Source organism: Zootoca vivipara, chromosome 8 (genome assembly GCF_965207765.1).
Source record: "Zootoca vivipara chromosome 8, rZooViv2.hap1.1, whole genome shotgun sequence".
NCBI classification, from domain to species: Eukaryota; Metazoa; Chordata; class Lepidosauria; order Squamata; family Lacertidae; genus Zootoca; species Zootoca vivipara.
In genome coordinates this window covers 21,126,174-21,141,526 of record NC_142591.1, presented here as the reverse complement: position 1 = coordinate 21,141,526, position 15,353 = coordinate 21,126,174, and the positions used below count along the sequence as shown (strand labels likewise).

At 41.5% G+C, this 15,353-nt stretch overlaps 1 protein-coding gene across 1 annotated transcript in view; it reads right to left on the bottom strand.

Moving 5' to 3' along the window:
- The window catches only part of CDH20 (cadherin 20), a 161,788-nt gene that overhangs the window by 13,971 nt on the left and 132,464 nt on the right, over positions 1 to 15,353 (bottom strand). The window contains exons 4-7 of the mRNA XM_088676224.1: positions 13,273 to 13,392; positions 9,953 to 10,120; positions 6,935 to 7,122; positions 3,066 to 3,319 (exon numbers count right to left, since the gene is read on the bottom strand). Of these exons, the coding sequence (XP_088532350.1) occupies positions 3,066 to 3,319; positions 6,935 to 7,122; positions 9,953 to 10,120; positions 13,273 to 13,392 (730 nt within the window). The remainder of the gene's footprint in view (positions 1 to 3,065; positions 3,320 to 6,934; positions 7,123 to 9,952; positions 10,121 to 13,272; positions 13,393 to 15,353) is intronic.

Sequence of the window (15,353 nt, the reverse complement as noted above, 5' to 3'; positions counted from 1 at the left end):
AAAAATTAACTAGAATAGCAAGAATAGTTGAAAACAATTATAACTAATTTTGAATATATTTTTGGTCGCTCCTGACAGTGAATAATAAATACAATGCTCTGTTGTTCTATTATACTACTATATAATAGTTAATTTTTTTAAAAAACAGAAGTTTACCAAATTTTGAATGGTTGGAGAGCAGATAGGACATTTTTTTCCTACCCCAGAACTGGGGGACTCCCAAACAAGTCAGTTGAACACAGACAAAAAGAAACACAGTCACGTGGCATCATATGTGGGGATTCAGTTCAAAGTCACACATATGACCCTTTTTGACATACTGTATAGCCAAAATTATGGGGGTCTCTTCTGTGTCTATGCTGTCTCCCCTCACTCCTCCATGCGGAAAGCAAGAAGAGGGAAATGAGCAGAGAGAGACAAAGGCAGAATGGATCATTCAAAAGTATTAAATGAAATGGGGTCCACTGTACTAGGGTTCATCTATGTTGAAACGTATATCACAGCTTGATTGACTGATGATTTTTTTGCAAATCCATTTGACTGCCTGAGTCAGTCTCCCTAACTAGCAAGATGGGAATCATAAAACTGGCCTACCCTGTGGTGTTGTTGTAAGGATTGACCCACTGTTGCATCTGGTAGGGGGGAACAGATGCAAAGTATGTTGACAACATTATATATCTTTAGGTGCCAGGCAAAAACTTTCCTCTATAACCAGGTGTTTGGCCCTGAACTATCCATGGTCTTTAAACAGTGGGTGGGAAGATTTTAATGCAACTACCACCCCCAGCTTGGTTTTAATGTATCTACGTGGGGTGTGTTTGTAAGTTGCTTTGGGTTGCCTTGGTCAAAATAAAGTGACCAACACATTTAAATAACAACAAGAAGTAGAAAGTGCTATGATCTGCAATTTGTGACCAGTGCTGCTGCACAAGTGGAGTTCTGCTCACACAATGGGATTCCTCTTTGCTCCTGTTCTTTGCACGACCCCAAAATCTGCTCCACAGCATCTTCCAACTCTTTGGAGAAGGTTTTGAAGGTTTACAGGGAGCTAGGGTAGGGGAGGGTAAAGTCCCATTAAGGAAGCGGAAGTAAGTTGTGGAAGCAGAAGAACTGTGTGGGATGCAACCCAACGTGTTCTAATTGTGCAAGGGAAGCACGCAGCAAAGGAAACACAAGGCACACGGCGTTGTTGAACTGCTTTCAAGGAAAGAAGCAGCTTTGTTTAGTCAAAGAATAAGGAGGAGGAAAAATCATCGTTGAATGCTCTCTCTCTCTCACTTTTAAAATAAAGATGTATCCCAGTCTGCTAGATTTATTAAGGAAATCCACATAAAAGCTTTAGATTGTGAAATAATGATCTGTCTTGCAAATGCCCATAAAAAAAATTCTCCTCTGACAGTTTAGGGCTAACTTGAATCTGAAATTGAATATGGCCTTGTGATTAGTGGTGCAACATTAATCACTGGTGTCAAGCAGCACAGGTGGGGTCTTTGTACTGCATTCTTTGCACATGTTTGCCTGTTATTAATAATTGGTTCTCAGCACTCGAGTCCATTGAACTGTTTACATAATCTCCCTTAGTCATTCTGAATTAATCAGGCCATGCCTTTAGCAATCAGCATCGCCCAATGTGGGCAATCCAGATGTCAAGAAAGGCAGGGATAAGAGGATTTGAGAGTTTCTGGTGCGTTCGGTGAGCATTCTGGTAATATGGCCTGCCTTGCCACATTGATCTATTGGGGGGGGGGAATCTAATATGGCAGACTAAAATATCAAAGTTGTGAGCAAGCTTTCAAGTAGTTCTTCAGAACTCTTGTTCACACTGTCTGTATTTAATAAAACATCCTGTTAAGGCTGTTGGATGCTTCAAACTTTGAGGATTTTACAGGGTAGAGCACAATATTTAGCATGTAGAAAGCCCCAGGAGCACGTGTGGTGGTGGTGAGAGACACAAGAGTTTGTTATTTTGAAGACACAGAAATAGAGAAAGCAGGGGGTTGCCAGAATGTGAAGTGCCTTGGTGTGCAAAGTCTGTCTGGGCATCTGATGCAGATTTGCTAGCTTGTAGGAGTTCCCTTTTTTCCTCCCTGTGCTATCTGGTTATATATTTATAAATGAAGCAAAAATGTCCTAGGCCCTTTATTTCCAGATCTATATGAAGACCCACCTGTCCCGAATCTTCTTTTCTATCTATAGCCCATGAAGCTTTAAAGAAACTATAGCAAGGGGTGCATATTTGCACACATCCCCTTGGCCAAAGTCTCCTGCTTCCAGGGGAAGATGAGACATTACGGGTAAGACTGAGAGACCTGAAAAAAGGAGAGCACGTTTCCCCTCTTTTCACATAATAAACTATCACGCAATCATTACTCAGTTGCTCTGGACAGTTCCAGAGGTCTTTCCTCAGGCAAAACTTCTGTGACAAGGAAGCTTCAGTTTCCTGAAATTCGTGGGAGGCTAGACTGGGCCACATGTTATGCTGGTCATGTAAATACATTCTCAGAGTGTAACAGTGTAGAATGAGATTTTTTTTGGGCAGGGATGACATAAACCACCCTTTTGTTGCCTGAAGAGCGAGTTGCAGCCTCCTCACTGACAGAGACTCAATGCCATCCGTCCTAAATTGATAATGGTTAATTAACTCTGGATGCACTACAGAGAGCAAGTTCTTAAATCTTGCCTCAGATTCAGGGAGGACATGTAAGTGGTGATTTTGCCTGCACAAAATAATGTATAGCCTTGCTAGCATCTAAGGTTAAGCATTTATTTGAAACTGGCGGATTAATATTCTTCAGCCTTTCATATGTGTCTGTGAGAAGGAGGGTGGTGTTATTGTTTTGTTTTAATTATTTACTTGTTCTTATCCTGTATTTCATTCTGTGAACTTGCCCTGAGATCTTATGATGAAGGGTGGCATATAAATCCTATTAAATAAAGAACAATAAATTTCTGAATCTGCACTACTCCCCTAAAGCAACAGGAATAATTCTAGGAGTTAACATAGTGGATATTTAGGATGGTTTGGGGTGGGGGGTGGGGAGAGAGAAACAAGGAAAGAAAGGAACCTGATGGAGTTGTTGGTCACATCCGGGTCCTTGGCATGAATCATTTGTATGGTGGTCCCAATGTCCACATCTTCAGGGACTTCCACAAAATAAAAGCTAGGCTCAAAGAGTGGGGGCTCTTCTACATCCTCAACGGTGATGTGTACAGTAGCAGTGTCACGGAAGGGGCCCAGGTTCAGGAAGCGCATTTCTAAGTGGGGATTGGCACCCTCTACCTTCAAAGTGTAGCTCTTCTTACTCTCAAAGTTCAAGGGCTGAAGATGGAGAAGGAATAAAGCATTAGAAGACCTCCTCTGAGACTGAACAGAACGTCTTGAGCGATACCATCCAATTCCTTTAAAATAAAACACTTTCCATTTAAACGTATCGCTTACATTGTATATAACAAAATTCCTTCAGTAGCACCTTAAAGACCAACTAAGTTTTTATTTTGGTATGAGCTTTCGTGTGCATGCACACTTCTTCAGAAGTATCTGAAGAAGTGTGCATGCACACGAAAGCTCATACCAAAATAAAAACTTAGTTGGTCTTTAAGGTGCTACTGAAGGAATTTTTTTATTTTACTTCGACCCAGACCAACACGGCTACCTACCTGTAACCATTGTATATAACTGGCTGGATGAACATGACAGCCCCACAACTTTACCGCTTTCTTTTTAACAAAATGCATCCCAGATATTATAGTCCTAATTGGGTGAGGGTTGTCCAAGCAGCCACAGAGGATAGCGAGGTCTGGCATGTCATCGTGTGCCCCAGTCCAGTTCCAGCAGTAGCCAGGATTGGACACCAGTATGTGTCAACCACATGCACCCCCCCCCCCGAATCCAAATAGGAACAGCAAAAAAAGAAGCCTTTGCTCTTTCAAACTCAGGTCTCTCTCTCTCTCTCTCTTTTTTTTTTTGCAAATTAGGTTACTCCAAATATGTGGAGCTGCTACAGAGAAGGCCCATTCATGTGCCACCACTTCTTGAATTCCATTATGGTGGAATCACCAATAGGGTATCCCCTGTAGAACTTAATTCATGGACAGGTTGATGCGGAAGGAGTCAGTCTTTCAGACATTTGGGTCCCAAGCCACTTGTCAGCATAGGTAAAGGTAAAGGGACCCCTGACTATTAGGTTCAGTCGCGGACGACTCTGGGGTTGTGGCGCTCATCTTGCTTTACTGGCCGAGGGAGCCGGTGTACAGCTTCTAGGTCATGTGGCCAGCATGACTAAGCTGCTTCTGGTGAACCAGAACAGCACATGGAAATGCTGTTTACCTTCCCTATCTACTTGCACTTCGTGCTTTCGAACTGCTAGGTTGGCAGGAGCAGGGACTGAGCAACGGGAGCTCACCCCATTGCGGGGATTTGAACTGCTGACCTTCTGATTGGCAAGCCCTAGGCTCTGTGGTTTAGCCCACAGCACCACCACTTGTCAGCATAAGCACCATGAATTGGGCTCAGAAATTTACTTGCAACCAGTGCATTTTTTAAAACACTGGTGTTGCACGAGTTCAACCAGCTATTCCCACCCGCTCTCTGGACACTGCCTTCTGCACTTGCTGCAGCTTCCAGACAGTCTTCAAGGGCAGCCCCATGTAGAGTCTGTTGCAAAAGTCCAGCCTGTAATTCACCAAAACATGGGCTACAGTGGTCAGGTTTTTTCCTATTCAGGAATGTCCATCGCTGGTGAAGCAGCCATACCTGAGAGGAGATACTCCCTGCCACTGGAGCCACCTGGGCTTCAAGTGACAAAGCTGGATCAAGGAGCACCCCCACCCCCCAAAAAACCCCACCTATATACCTGCTCCTTCAAGGGAGTGCAACCTTATCAAGGACAGGCTTTCTGCCCACTTCCTGGATATGGGAGCCCATAGTCCACAGCACCTGAGTCTTACCTGGATTCAGTTTAATACCCCACACCCAGCTATGGGTGTTATGTATGTTAAGCACTTTGAGCATATAACAAAAATGTTGTATATAATGCATTTAATTATATTTTAATTGCTATAATTCAGCCAGGGTGAAGCACCATTAATTTTATTTATTTCAATGTGGGAGAGTTAAGCACATGGCTTAGCTATTCCACGGAAATTAGCGAGATTCAAATGTATTCTGTTTGGGCTGTTCTTCTAAGTCCTTTATTATTATTGCCTAAACGTTAGAGGGAGGGCTTTATCACAAAGCGAATCTGGTACTGAAAGGCAACCGTGCTAACGTCTTCCTTTTGCAGAAGACATTCTTTTTTCCATGCTGGGTTTTCATGCCCTTTCTTGATACAGTTTTACATGCGAAGGAAATTGATGCCGATAATTGTACTGCAGTGATACTTAGCGTGCACTTTTTATGTATAACAATAAAATGATAATTGAAAAGAATGTTAGCGGCAACAGCAAAGCGAAGCCTAGGAATGACCAAAGAACCTTCATAAAAGTGAATCTAGAAATGGTTGCAAGGGTCTAATAGAGCATTATGAGGCCTCCTGCTGATAATTTAATTTCCAAGAATACAATGGTTATACGCTCTTTACTTTTACATAATGGGTAGTTTAATGCTGAATATTAGCAAAATGGAATCCTTGTAACTGGCACAGATTTTGATCAAAACAAAATGTGTGCTTCTAAAGCTGTCGTCTTTGTTTTAGAGGCAAACACTGTCTTGGAAGAAGTTCAAATCTGTTTTCTGCACTGGGGTTTTTTTTTTTAAAAAAGCACAAATTGATAGTTTATATTTACTTTAATTTTGGGGATTTCTATCTTCTTGAGTAAGGCATATACTGAATGGAGAAATGCATTAATTAACACAGTCAGCAACAGCAAATCCCAGTTTGCTAGCAAACACTCAGCAGGGAACTATGCCAGTCTAGGAACATCGCTCAAGAACAATACATGATTTGCAGATAGATGATAGATGATAGATAGATAGATAGATAGATAGATAGATGTGTGTGTGTGTGTGTGTGTGTGTGTGTGTGTGTGTGTGTGTGTTACATTTTTGGTATTATACATCAAACATCCTACATGTCCAAGTGAAAATGTAATGGCCCACTGAAGCCAATGGAAGAGAATTAGTTCCAATGGGACTTCACCTGGAACAGTCCCAATGAGTGAACAAGAGTTTTTTTTTTCAGGCTTTAGAAATAATTAAAACTTTAAATGAGCAGACAAAACTGAGTAATTGCACAACTGAGACAGTCAGAAGGATGGCTCACATGCTAGTTTCTTTGGATGCAAACTATTTGCTACATTGCAGCCACATGCAATGAAGTCCTGCTGTGACGTTTCACTTGCAACCTGTCCTCTGGAAGGGGCCATTTGCACCAGAGTGCTTAACCTTTCCCCCTAAAACTTTCCCCTCCCAGTTTCTTTTAACTTGGCGTTCTTTTAACTCTGCCTGTGCCAGCCTCTCCCAGAATGGAAAAGATGTGAGAGTGATTTTAATTTGTACAACGGATTGCTTTCCCCCTCTTCTTTTGAAAACCCATTTTAAACTTATTTTTAAAGTTAGGATCCTATACTATATTCCCCAAAGTGAAAATCCAGACAAAGTTGTTGAGCTTTGTCTCTCCCAAAATCTAAGTTTTCGGCCTTTATTTGAATTTTATAAATTCCCCCCCCCCGACATTTTGCCAATTTCCTGCCCAATTCCCAGAGGTATGGCAGCCCTATCTTAAACTCAAGAGTAAGTCCCATTGAACTCAATAGAGGTTACTTTTGAGTAGACCTGAATAGGATTGCACTGTCAATGGACTTAGTTGTACTCTGTATTTGTAGAAGCGGTATGCAAATTAGCAATAAAAAAATTACAATAACAAAATTTTATCGCAATGGAAATTGCATTTACAGTAATGGTTGCACATTGCTGAGGAATGAACTTGTTACGTACCTTTCTCACTGTGATGATACCAACTTGGCGATTAGACTCGGTGGCAATATCAAAAACATCCAGTCCATCCCCATCCACAAAACTGTATTTCATTTCAGCATTAATGCCTTCATCCAAATCTTTAGCAAGGACACGGCCCACAGTAGAGCTAACTGGAGCAGACTCCAGAACGCTCATCTGATAATGTTCTGGGGGGAAAAAAAGTTGATTGTGAAATAAAATAAATAAGTTCAATAATATTTAAAAAGAGAACAATGCTGTCAAAATTAAGCCTTTGCAAGCTCCATGCTGATTTCAGTGGAAATCAAATCATATTAAATCATTTAAAATCAAAAGGCCTGAAAAATGCCTAACTGGCTGAATTTTTTATGCCCTAAATACATTACAAGACTTACAGAAATGAAATGAAGTAGCCACTGTGAATAAGTCTATAGCAAATGACAGCACCATCCTAACTATTTCTATTCAGTAGTGTATCCTATTTAATTCAATGGGGCTTACTTCCAGGTAAGCAGAGTTAGGATTGCAACCTTAAACTCTGAAGTTCCTTATCCTGGGCTGTGGAAGAACATGGTCAACTCCAGTGGAGAAAAAAACCAAACAAATTTAAATCCCCCTTGCTGAGTTTCAATAGCTTTCTCGACATATCGGGGACATATTTAAATTGTTCGTATCAAACCATCCACTCTTCCTGTGGCAAAGCTGATCTGAGAGCAAAACCTATGCATAACCAAAAAATCTACAGAGTAAAAGGTTCCCCTTTGCTCCTTTGAATACACAGTAGCTTCGATTAATTCCTTCCTCTTGCAGCAGTATTTATTAACTCAAGAGTTGCACTTCAGACTAGTGCAGCAGGAGGAAATGGCAGTGTGCAATTCTTTGACTGAAAAGTAAAGTTGGTAGGGACATGAACAATGGAAGGCAACCCCCTCCCCCAAATGCAAGTACTTAATTAATTGATGAGCAGTGTGGTATTTTAAAATTTAAAATGCGAGGGAATTTAGAAAGTAGGCATGGATCTGATTCCCACTGGAAATCACAGAGCTTTCTAGGGTAACTACAGGAGTGTTCATTTTTTTCACCATCACCAGCGTAACACGTCAAACATTTCACAAGATAAAAGACGGAAGTAGACTCCAGTCCTCAAGAGCTGATGACACAGTAGAAGCACAAACCTATAGACAACAACTCAGAAGGCCCATGGAATTCAATGAGATTTGCTCCCAGCTTTTAAGATGAAACATGATCCTTTGCTGTTGCTACAAAGACTATCGTAGGTACCAACTAGCCCGAAAGTTATCAATCCTGTCGAGTAGGGATGGGGAACTCACAGCACTCCAGGTGCTGTTGGACTACAACTCCCATCTTCTCTGACCACTGGTCATATTAGTTGGGGATGAAAGGAGTTGGAGTCGAACAATAGCGCCACAGGTTCCCCAACTCTGATACGGAGGGAAGTTTAGGTAGGAAGTGAAAATCATTCTGTTGACTCGTACAAGACTTGTTCCAAGATTACCTTCATGAGAAATCTGCTGGAACAGATTCTGAGAGTCCAAATCTGTTGTTGTTGTTGTTGTTTATTAGTTATAGCAATATAATTGCAGGCTGAAAGGTTTTATGAGAATCAGTAAATCTTCAAAGGAATGTAGCCAGTATCTAGAGACACAGTGACATCTACCCAGTATTTAGGCTGTTGACTATTTCTTAAACCTCTGAAGTTGAGCCTCTGTAGTAGCTGTGAAAATCTGATGGCTCCTGCAATGATTTGCAGCTGCATGAGAAACTTATGGTTATATTCTAATAACAGGTTTGCATCTTTTGGGCCACATTTTGCTCTGCTAGCTAAAGAGCACAACCACTATTTTATGTTATCAGAAATGAATATAGTTTGATAGCCTTCATTTAAACATGCAAAGGAATACACCCAAGTAAAGAGACAAAAAAAGGGAAAGACCTTTTAAAAAAGAAAAAATGTTCAGCACTCTTTTAGGAATCCTCAGCATCCCTTCTTTGCCTTTGAAGTCTTACTAAGGCTAGCAGCCACTAATGCTTCCTTGTATCCACTTAAAGCTTCATTCAGTACTAATACTGGAACTATCCATTCTGATTTCTTCCCCACTTTTTGTCTTCCATTCTTTTCTCCTCTACCTCCATCTACCCTTTCCTTCCCCTTGTCACACATGGGAAGCTACCTACCCCTTTGCCTTCATGCCAACATTTCCTTTTGTTCCTCCTCCTGTTGTTCCATCATGGTCCCCTCAACGCTGTCCAGGACTCTGTTGCCAAAACCATTCAACTCTCTGATCACTCTGAAAAGCTCCAGATATTTATCCATAATCTCCAATACCCTTTGCAGTGTTCTCACTCCCTTATCGCCCTGGTGTAGTAGCCCTATATCCCTCTGCCTGTATATATGCGTGCTCCTCTACCCCCACAAACACCACCATCCTCTGCTGTGTGAAATCTCCTGCTCCCTCAAATTACTGACCTGTCTCCCTTGTTGTTTCCTTTGCCCAGAACTTCCTCTCCAAACAGATCTGTGATGTTGCACTGTTTTCAAAGCCATCCTCAGAACTCACCTTTTCTGTGAACTCTATGCGAGCCCTTTAGTTCTTATCCCCTACGGCAACTAATCCTACCGGTAAGTACCGCTAAGTGCAAAATCTTGCTCTGTTTACCCCTCTTCCTCCATTTTCTCCCTCCCTCTCCTCCACTTCATGTCAGATGTTAGACTGCAAGCTTCTCGGGGTGGCAATCTGTCTTCTTGATTCTGCAAACCGTCATTGTTATTATTATTGATAACTAGTAAAGCACATGTTTACTGTGCAAATATTTTGTCACATCTTTTTATTTGGGCAATGTGCCAGAGATCTGCATATTGTGATGGACACTTATTGTGTGAAAATCTGGGTAGCGACAAAACAGCGCACCAGGGGAAGAATACCCTGGAATTAAGGAACGTCCATTGAGAAGCCCCCCCCCTCCCGCAAATGCTGAGACATCGTGGCTGAGACTTACTCTGTGGAAATCTGGGTGGGTTGTCATTGACATCAGACAGGGAGATATTGACTGTGGTCGTCCCAGCTAATCCTCCCAACTGTCCGCCCATATCTTTGGCCTGGATAATCACTTCATAATATTCTTTTGCTTCTCTATCCATGTTCATTAGCGCTGTCCTAATCAAGCCTATGAAAACAGCAGGGGAAAAGAAAGGCACACACAAAAAGGCATTTAATTGAAGAATGCACACAAAGCAACAAATTTACTAACCTGAATATTGATTGGGAAATGCTTCCTTTTCAAAACGAAAAACAAAGTTTATTGGGAGCCACCCAGAAAGGCATGCCCCTTTGCAGAATCAGAATGGACTATCATCTCAAAATACCAGGAGCCAGGTGCAACGCTGATCCCCAGCCATGTCGGTGGAGTAATTTGTCATTCACGGAAGGAATTGCCGTAAACAGATCACTCAGGAGTTAGTGAAAGAAGGGCTAGAGCAGGCATCCCCAAACTGTGGCCTTCCAGATGTTTTGGCCTACAACTCCCATGATCCCTAGCCAACAGGACCAGTGGTCGGGGAAGATGGGAATTGTAGTCCAAAACATCTGGAGGGCTGAAGTTTGGGGATGCCTGGGCTAGAGCCTAGTTCTTCTTTTTGCTTCATACAGAGATTACAGTAGGAAACAAGTACATTTTGTCTTCTTATATATTCTAAATTTGAGTAATTAGAATTAGCGAAAAGACACATTTTAGGTTGAGAGATAAGGGCATACCTGTTTATTTTTTCAGGGCTATTTTAATTCTACAACAGAATACAAAAGAAAATGTTAAAAACAACCTTTCGTCCTAATATTGACTGCTAGCTGCTACTTCTGCCTTTCTTTCTTTTTTTAGTTATTTCAAATTTCCTTCAGTGTTTTTTTTTTAAAGGCACCATGTTGGTAATGAAAATTAATCAGTTATTCATTTGAAAGGCAATTGATTAATCAGTTAGAATCCTTTGAATGGTGTGAAGTTCAAATAATTACTCTTCTGTGGTCATGCTATCATTAGGCGCATATCTGATTTTGTGCTTTTGGTATTAGAATGTATATTTGCTGTTGCAAACAGGTTATAGCGGTGACTGAAGCTCTAATGTAATTAAACTAGTTGTGCATGGCATGCAAAACAATGGTTCAGAACTTCATTATGCTTCTTCAAGAGATGCCTGTGCTTTTGAATGTGGAACATGATGTGCAATTAAGCTAATTGCAATTAGGGATATGCATGCAATGCACAACAGTGAATCGGTGCTACACTGCAAAAAGTTGCACACGGAAACAAAGGCAGGATTCACTACCCCATAGTTAACATCCAGGGTTATTGAAGTCAGTTTCCCTTCCTGAGAGTTTTACTGAAATAGAACATGAGGTGGCAGCAAGGTTTCTCTGATAAACCCTGCCAAAAACATCCGAGTTCATTTGCTACCTTTGCTGAATACTATTGCTCATAGTTGTAGAAGAATGGACCCCTAGGGCTAAACCTCTCTGGACTTTTAGGGTAATATTTTATTATCTTGCTTTTTGTCTTTTCCTCAAAGGACCCTGGTGGAATAGGCGATCTCTTTATTTTTATTCTCAACTTAGCATCTGACTTCTCTCTCTCTGGATTTCAGTTTCCCTTCTTTAAGAAACAAAGACTATAGCAACAAAACAAAAGCACGGTGATTGGCTTTTAGTGGACACAACGGTAGTGGTAGTGACAAAACAACTATTATCATACAAGTCACTGTAATCTTACATGCTGGTAAATTTTTATAAACATATATAATGCAATTCATCTTGTCTACAGTACCTATCATATCTACAATCTTTATAATTCCAGCCCTTTAATGCTTCAGCTAAACCTGTGCACTTCACTGAGTTAAAGCAGATGCATGTATTGGATTTTCATGCCCAGCCACAGATCCCCCATTCCAGCGCGCCTAAGTGCTGAGTAATAAAACGAATGGACTCTGCTTAGTGGTCTGACCAAACTAAGTAGATAGCCATGCTCCGCCCCCCCCCCAGGCCACTGCGGATTGGCTCATTTAAAGGATGGGTTTGGCAGGAACACATGAGTGTTGTGGGTCCAGGCGAAAGAGGATATGCCGTGTCAGGCCACAACTGCTGCTCACTTGCAAGACGGTAAACGGCCATTGCTTGCTGTTTGACACTTATAAAGTCTGTGAAGAATCATTCATCCAAGGAATCTACAGGGTTTTGTTTATTAAGCTTCGCATCAACACACAAGGTAAAGGGACCCCTGACCATTAGGTCCAGTCGTGAACTCTGGGGTTGCGGCTCTCATCTCGCGTTATTGGCCGAGAGAGCCGGCGTACAGCTTCCAGGTCATGTGGCCAGCATGACAAAGCTGCTTCTGGTGAACTAGAGCAGCGCACAGAAACACTGTTTACCTTCTCACTGTAGCGGTACCTATTTATCTACTTGCACTTTGGGGCATGCATTTGAACTGCTAGGTTGGCAGGAGCTGGGACTGGGCTACGGGAGCTCACCGCATCGCAGGGATTCGAACCGCCTACCTTCTGATCGGCAAGCCCTAGGCTCTGTGGTTTAACCCACAGCACCACCTGCGTCCCTCAACACACAAGGTGGCTTAGCCTAAAAGACAGTGAATAATCACAGATCACCCTAGCAGCTGACCTGGATTTTAATTTGGCTTCTCCCTCCCAATACTCAACATTGTGGTTATATGGGGCATCCTCACACAGTCATAAGAGTGAAAAGTTGCTATGCAGCTTCATTCGCATCTGGTGACATCAGGTTCACATTAAGTTTTCCAGGCCCTGTTCTCAGTTTAACCCACAGTATGAGGCTGAAACTGTAGGTTTAGGTTTGGCTGGGGATCTTCACCTAGATATTGATGAGGTCAATTTTTTTATCCTGTTGTTTCTATTTTACTTTTCTACAGACTTTGATCACATTTGTTCTCTGAAGCCCGTATACAACTGTTAACTTTGCTGATTTCCCCCAAACATTCATTCAATCTTATCTATTTTGCGTATTTGTTTTTAACCTTCATTTTATTTATGCCGTTTCCCCACACTTAGGATCCGATGCAATGTCCATGGAAGTTAATAGTTCTTTTCCTTTCCATTGCACCAGCCTACAATTGCTGCTGGACTCGACACATCATTTCTCATTCATTTTTTTAACACTTCTTGGTGCTTTATTGAGAAACAATGGGTTGCATAGTCTTTGATGACTTGCATTTTGAAGATGAAGCCTAAGGTGAATACTGAATGAAAGTTAATGGGAAATGTCACATTCTTGGCTGATTTTTCTCTTGAATGAAATTACCTGTTCTGGAGTCCACAGAGAAATATGGCTGTCCTTGGAGAATGCTGTAGACTACCCTGGCACTGTTCCCATAGGTAGGATCATCAGCATCTGTTGCTGTCACTTGGATAACGGAGGTGCCTGACAAAAACAGTGTAGAACCTTGTTAGATTTGTAGCTGTGGAGAGAGGACACAGATCTAACTATGTTCAGTGAATTATAAATGTCCTGCTATACAGAGTATTTATCTAGGAGCCTGTTCTCTTTCTAATGCTTGAGGAATTTACACACATAGCTCTTAGCACTAATGGGGGTTACAAGCACAAATCCCACCAGACATCATTGGATCAGTAAATAATCTATAGGATGACAGCCCTTGTTGGAGAACTGCTAAGAACCACAGGGTGCTAAACTTATCACCTTTCTATTCAGGTCCTTCAGCTTTAAAATAAAACTTTAAATCACACTTGGTACTCTGCTAATGAAAAAAGGATTATATGATGCAGAAGAGAAGAACATTATCATAGGAAAAATGAGAAAGTCCATTTAACAAACTGCATTCCAGAAACATCAACGAAATATCTTATGAAATCTGAACAAAGAATCACGACTATTGTAGCAACCAAATAACACCTGGGCAATTAAATTGCATTTATCTAAGTAATGTCATTCCCAAAAGGTGAAAACGGATTGTATTTGCCAAAACGCTTAATATTTGGGTGCAGAATTCTGAGAGTTGAAAATCATAATTGGAGGTGCGATTCTTTGTCTCATTGTTCTTGAAACCTGATGGCCCTGGTACAGGCTTCCTCAACCTTGACCCTCCAGATATTTTTGGCCTACAACTCCCAAGATCCCAAGGTAGCTAGCAGGACCAGTGGTCAGGGATGATAGGAATTGTAGTCTCACAAAACATCTGGAGGACCGAGGTTGAGGAAGCCTGCCCTGATAGTTTTTATGCATGAATACTATTATAACATCCATGCAATGCTACAAATGCCATAGGGCATGATCTGGCCAATATTAAGCAGAGTCTCACTAGTTAATGGCAGGGTTGGTCCATGTTTTAATATGTTTCTCTTGAATTCAACAGGCCTTAATAATACTTAGCTGTGGCTGTGTGAAGTAGGAGTGTGTATCACTAGTGTATATATGACTGGTGTATAATAGAGCTATCACACATTCATCATTCCAAAGAATTTGTAGGTTTATGCAGAGGGGAAAAAGCAAATGAAAAGATGGAAAAGAGAAATGACACGTTGTAATAGAATTCAAGAGCAAATGCATATATGCTTGGACAATGTTACTGGGACTAGGAACAGAAAGACCTTGAGAAAAGTAAGAACCATTAATGAGGATCTATTAAATATATTTCAAAACTGGCTCTTTATATTCAATGTGAACGGTATTTGTGGCTAGGATTTGAATATTGTTTAATAAACTGCAAAGAGTCAGGAGGTTACATTTTGTGCTATACTTGCTCTTGCAAAAAGACCAATGGATTTCTTATCTCATAAACCTTTCCAAGTTTAAGGTGCTTTAAAACCACCTTTGCCTTTCTCTGATCTATGGGCAGTCAAAGTCCCTTTTAGCTCCAGGTGTAAAACTGGCCAAAGCTCATGACTGATCTAATTTACACAGGCTGATGATGGCCCCCTGGGGACCACAGCACAGCTTGGAAATCAATGAAGCACAAGGCTTGTTGCCACAGGTCTTCATGGCTCTGTGCTTATGGCTCTTTCTTTGCTCTTTGTAGTGGGCATATGAGTGACAGGTAGCAAGCAGCACACCTTGGTGTAGCAGCAGAGGACTCCCCCAGCACCACTTTTACAGCCACAGTCTACTGCAGGCCTGCACAACGTCTGAGCCACACATGCATGGTGGCTCACTGATCTTCCTATTGCCATCTGTTGGGTACTGTAGGATAAATATCTGGCAGTAGTCCTGTTGCTATTAAGTAAGTGCAAATGGGGCAACTGGATGAAACAAAATCAATACTGGTAAACAGTAAACTAGGGCGGGTGGAATTGACCCTGGCACAAGATGCTGCAAGAACAAAGGGGCTCAAATGAACATTTAATCCATGGGCCTTTCAGAGCAGC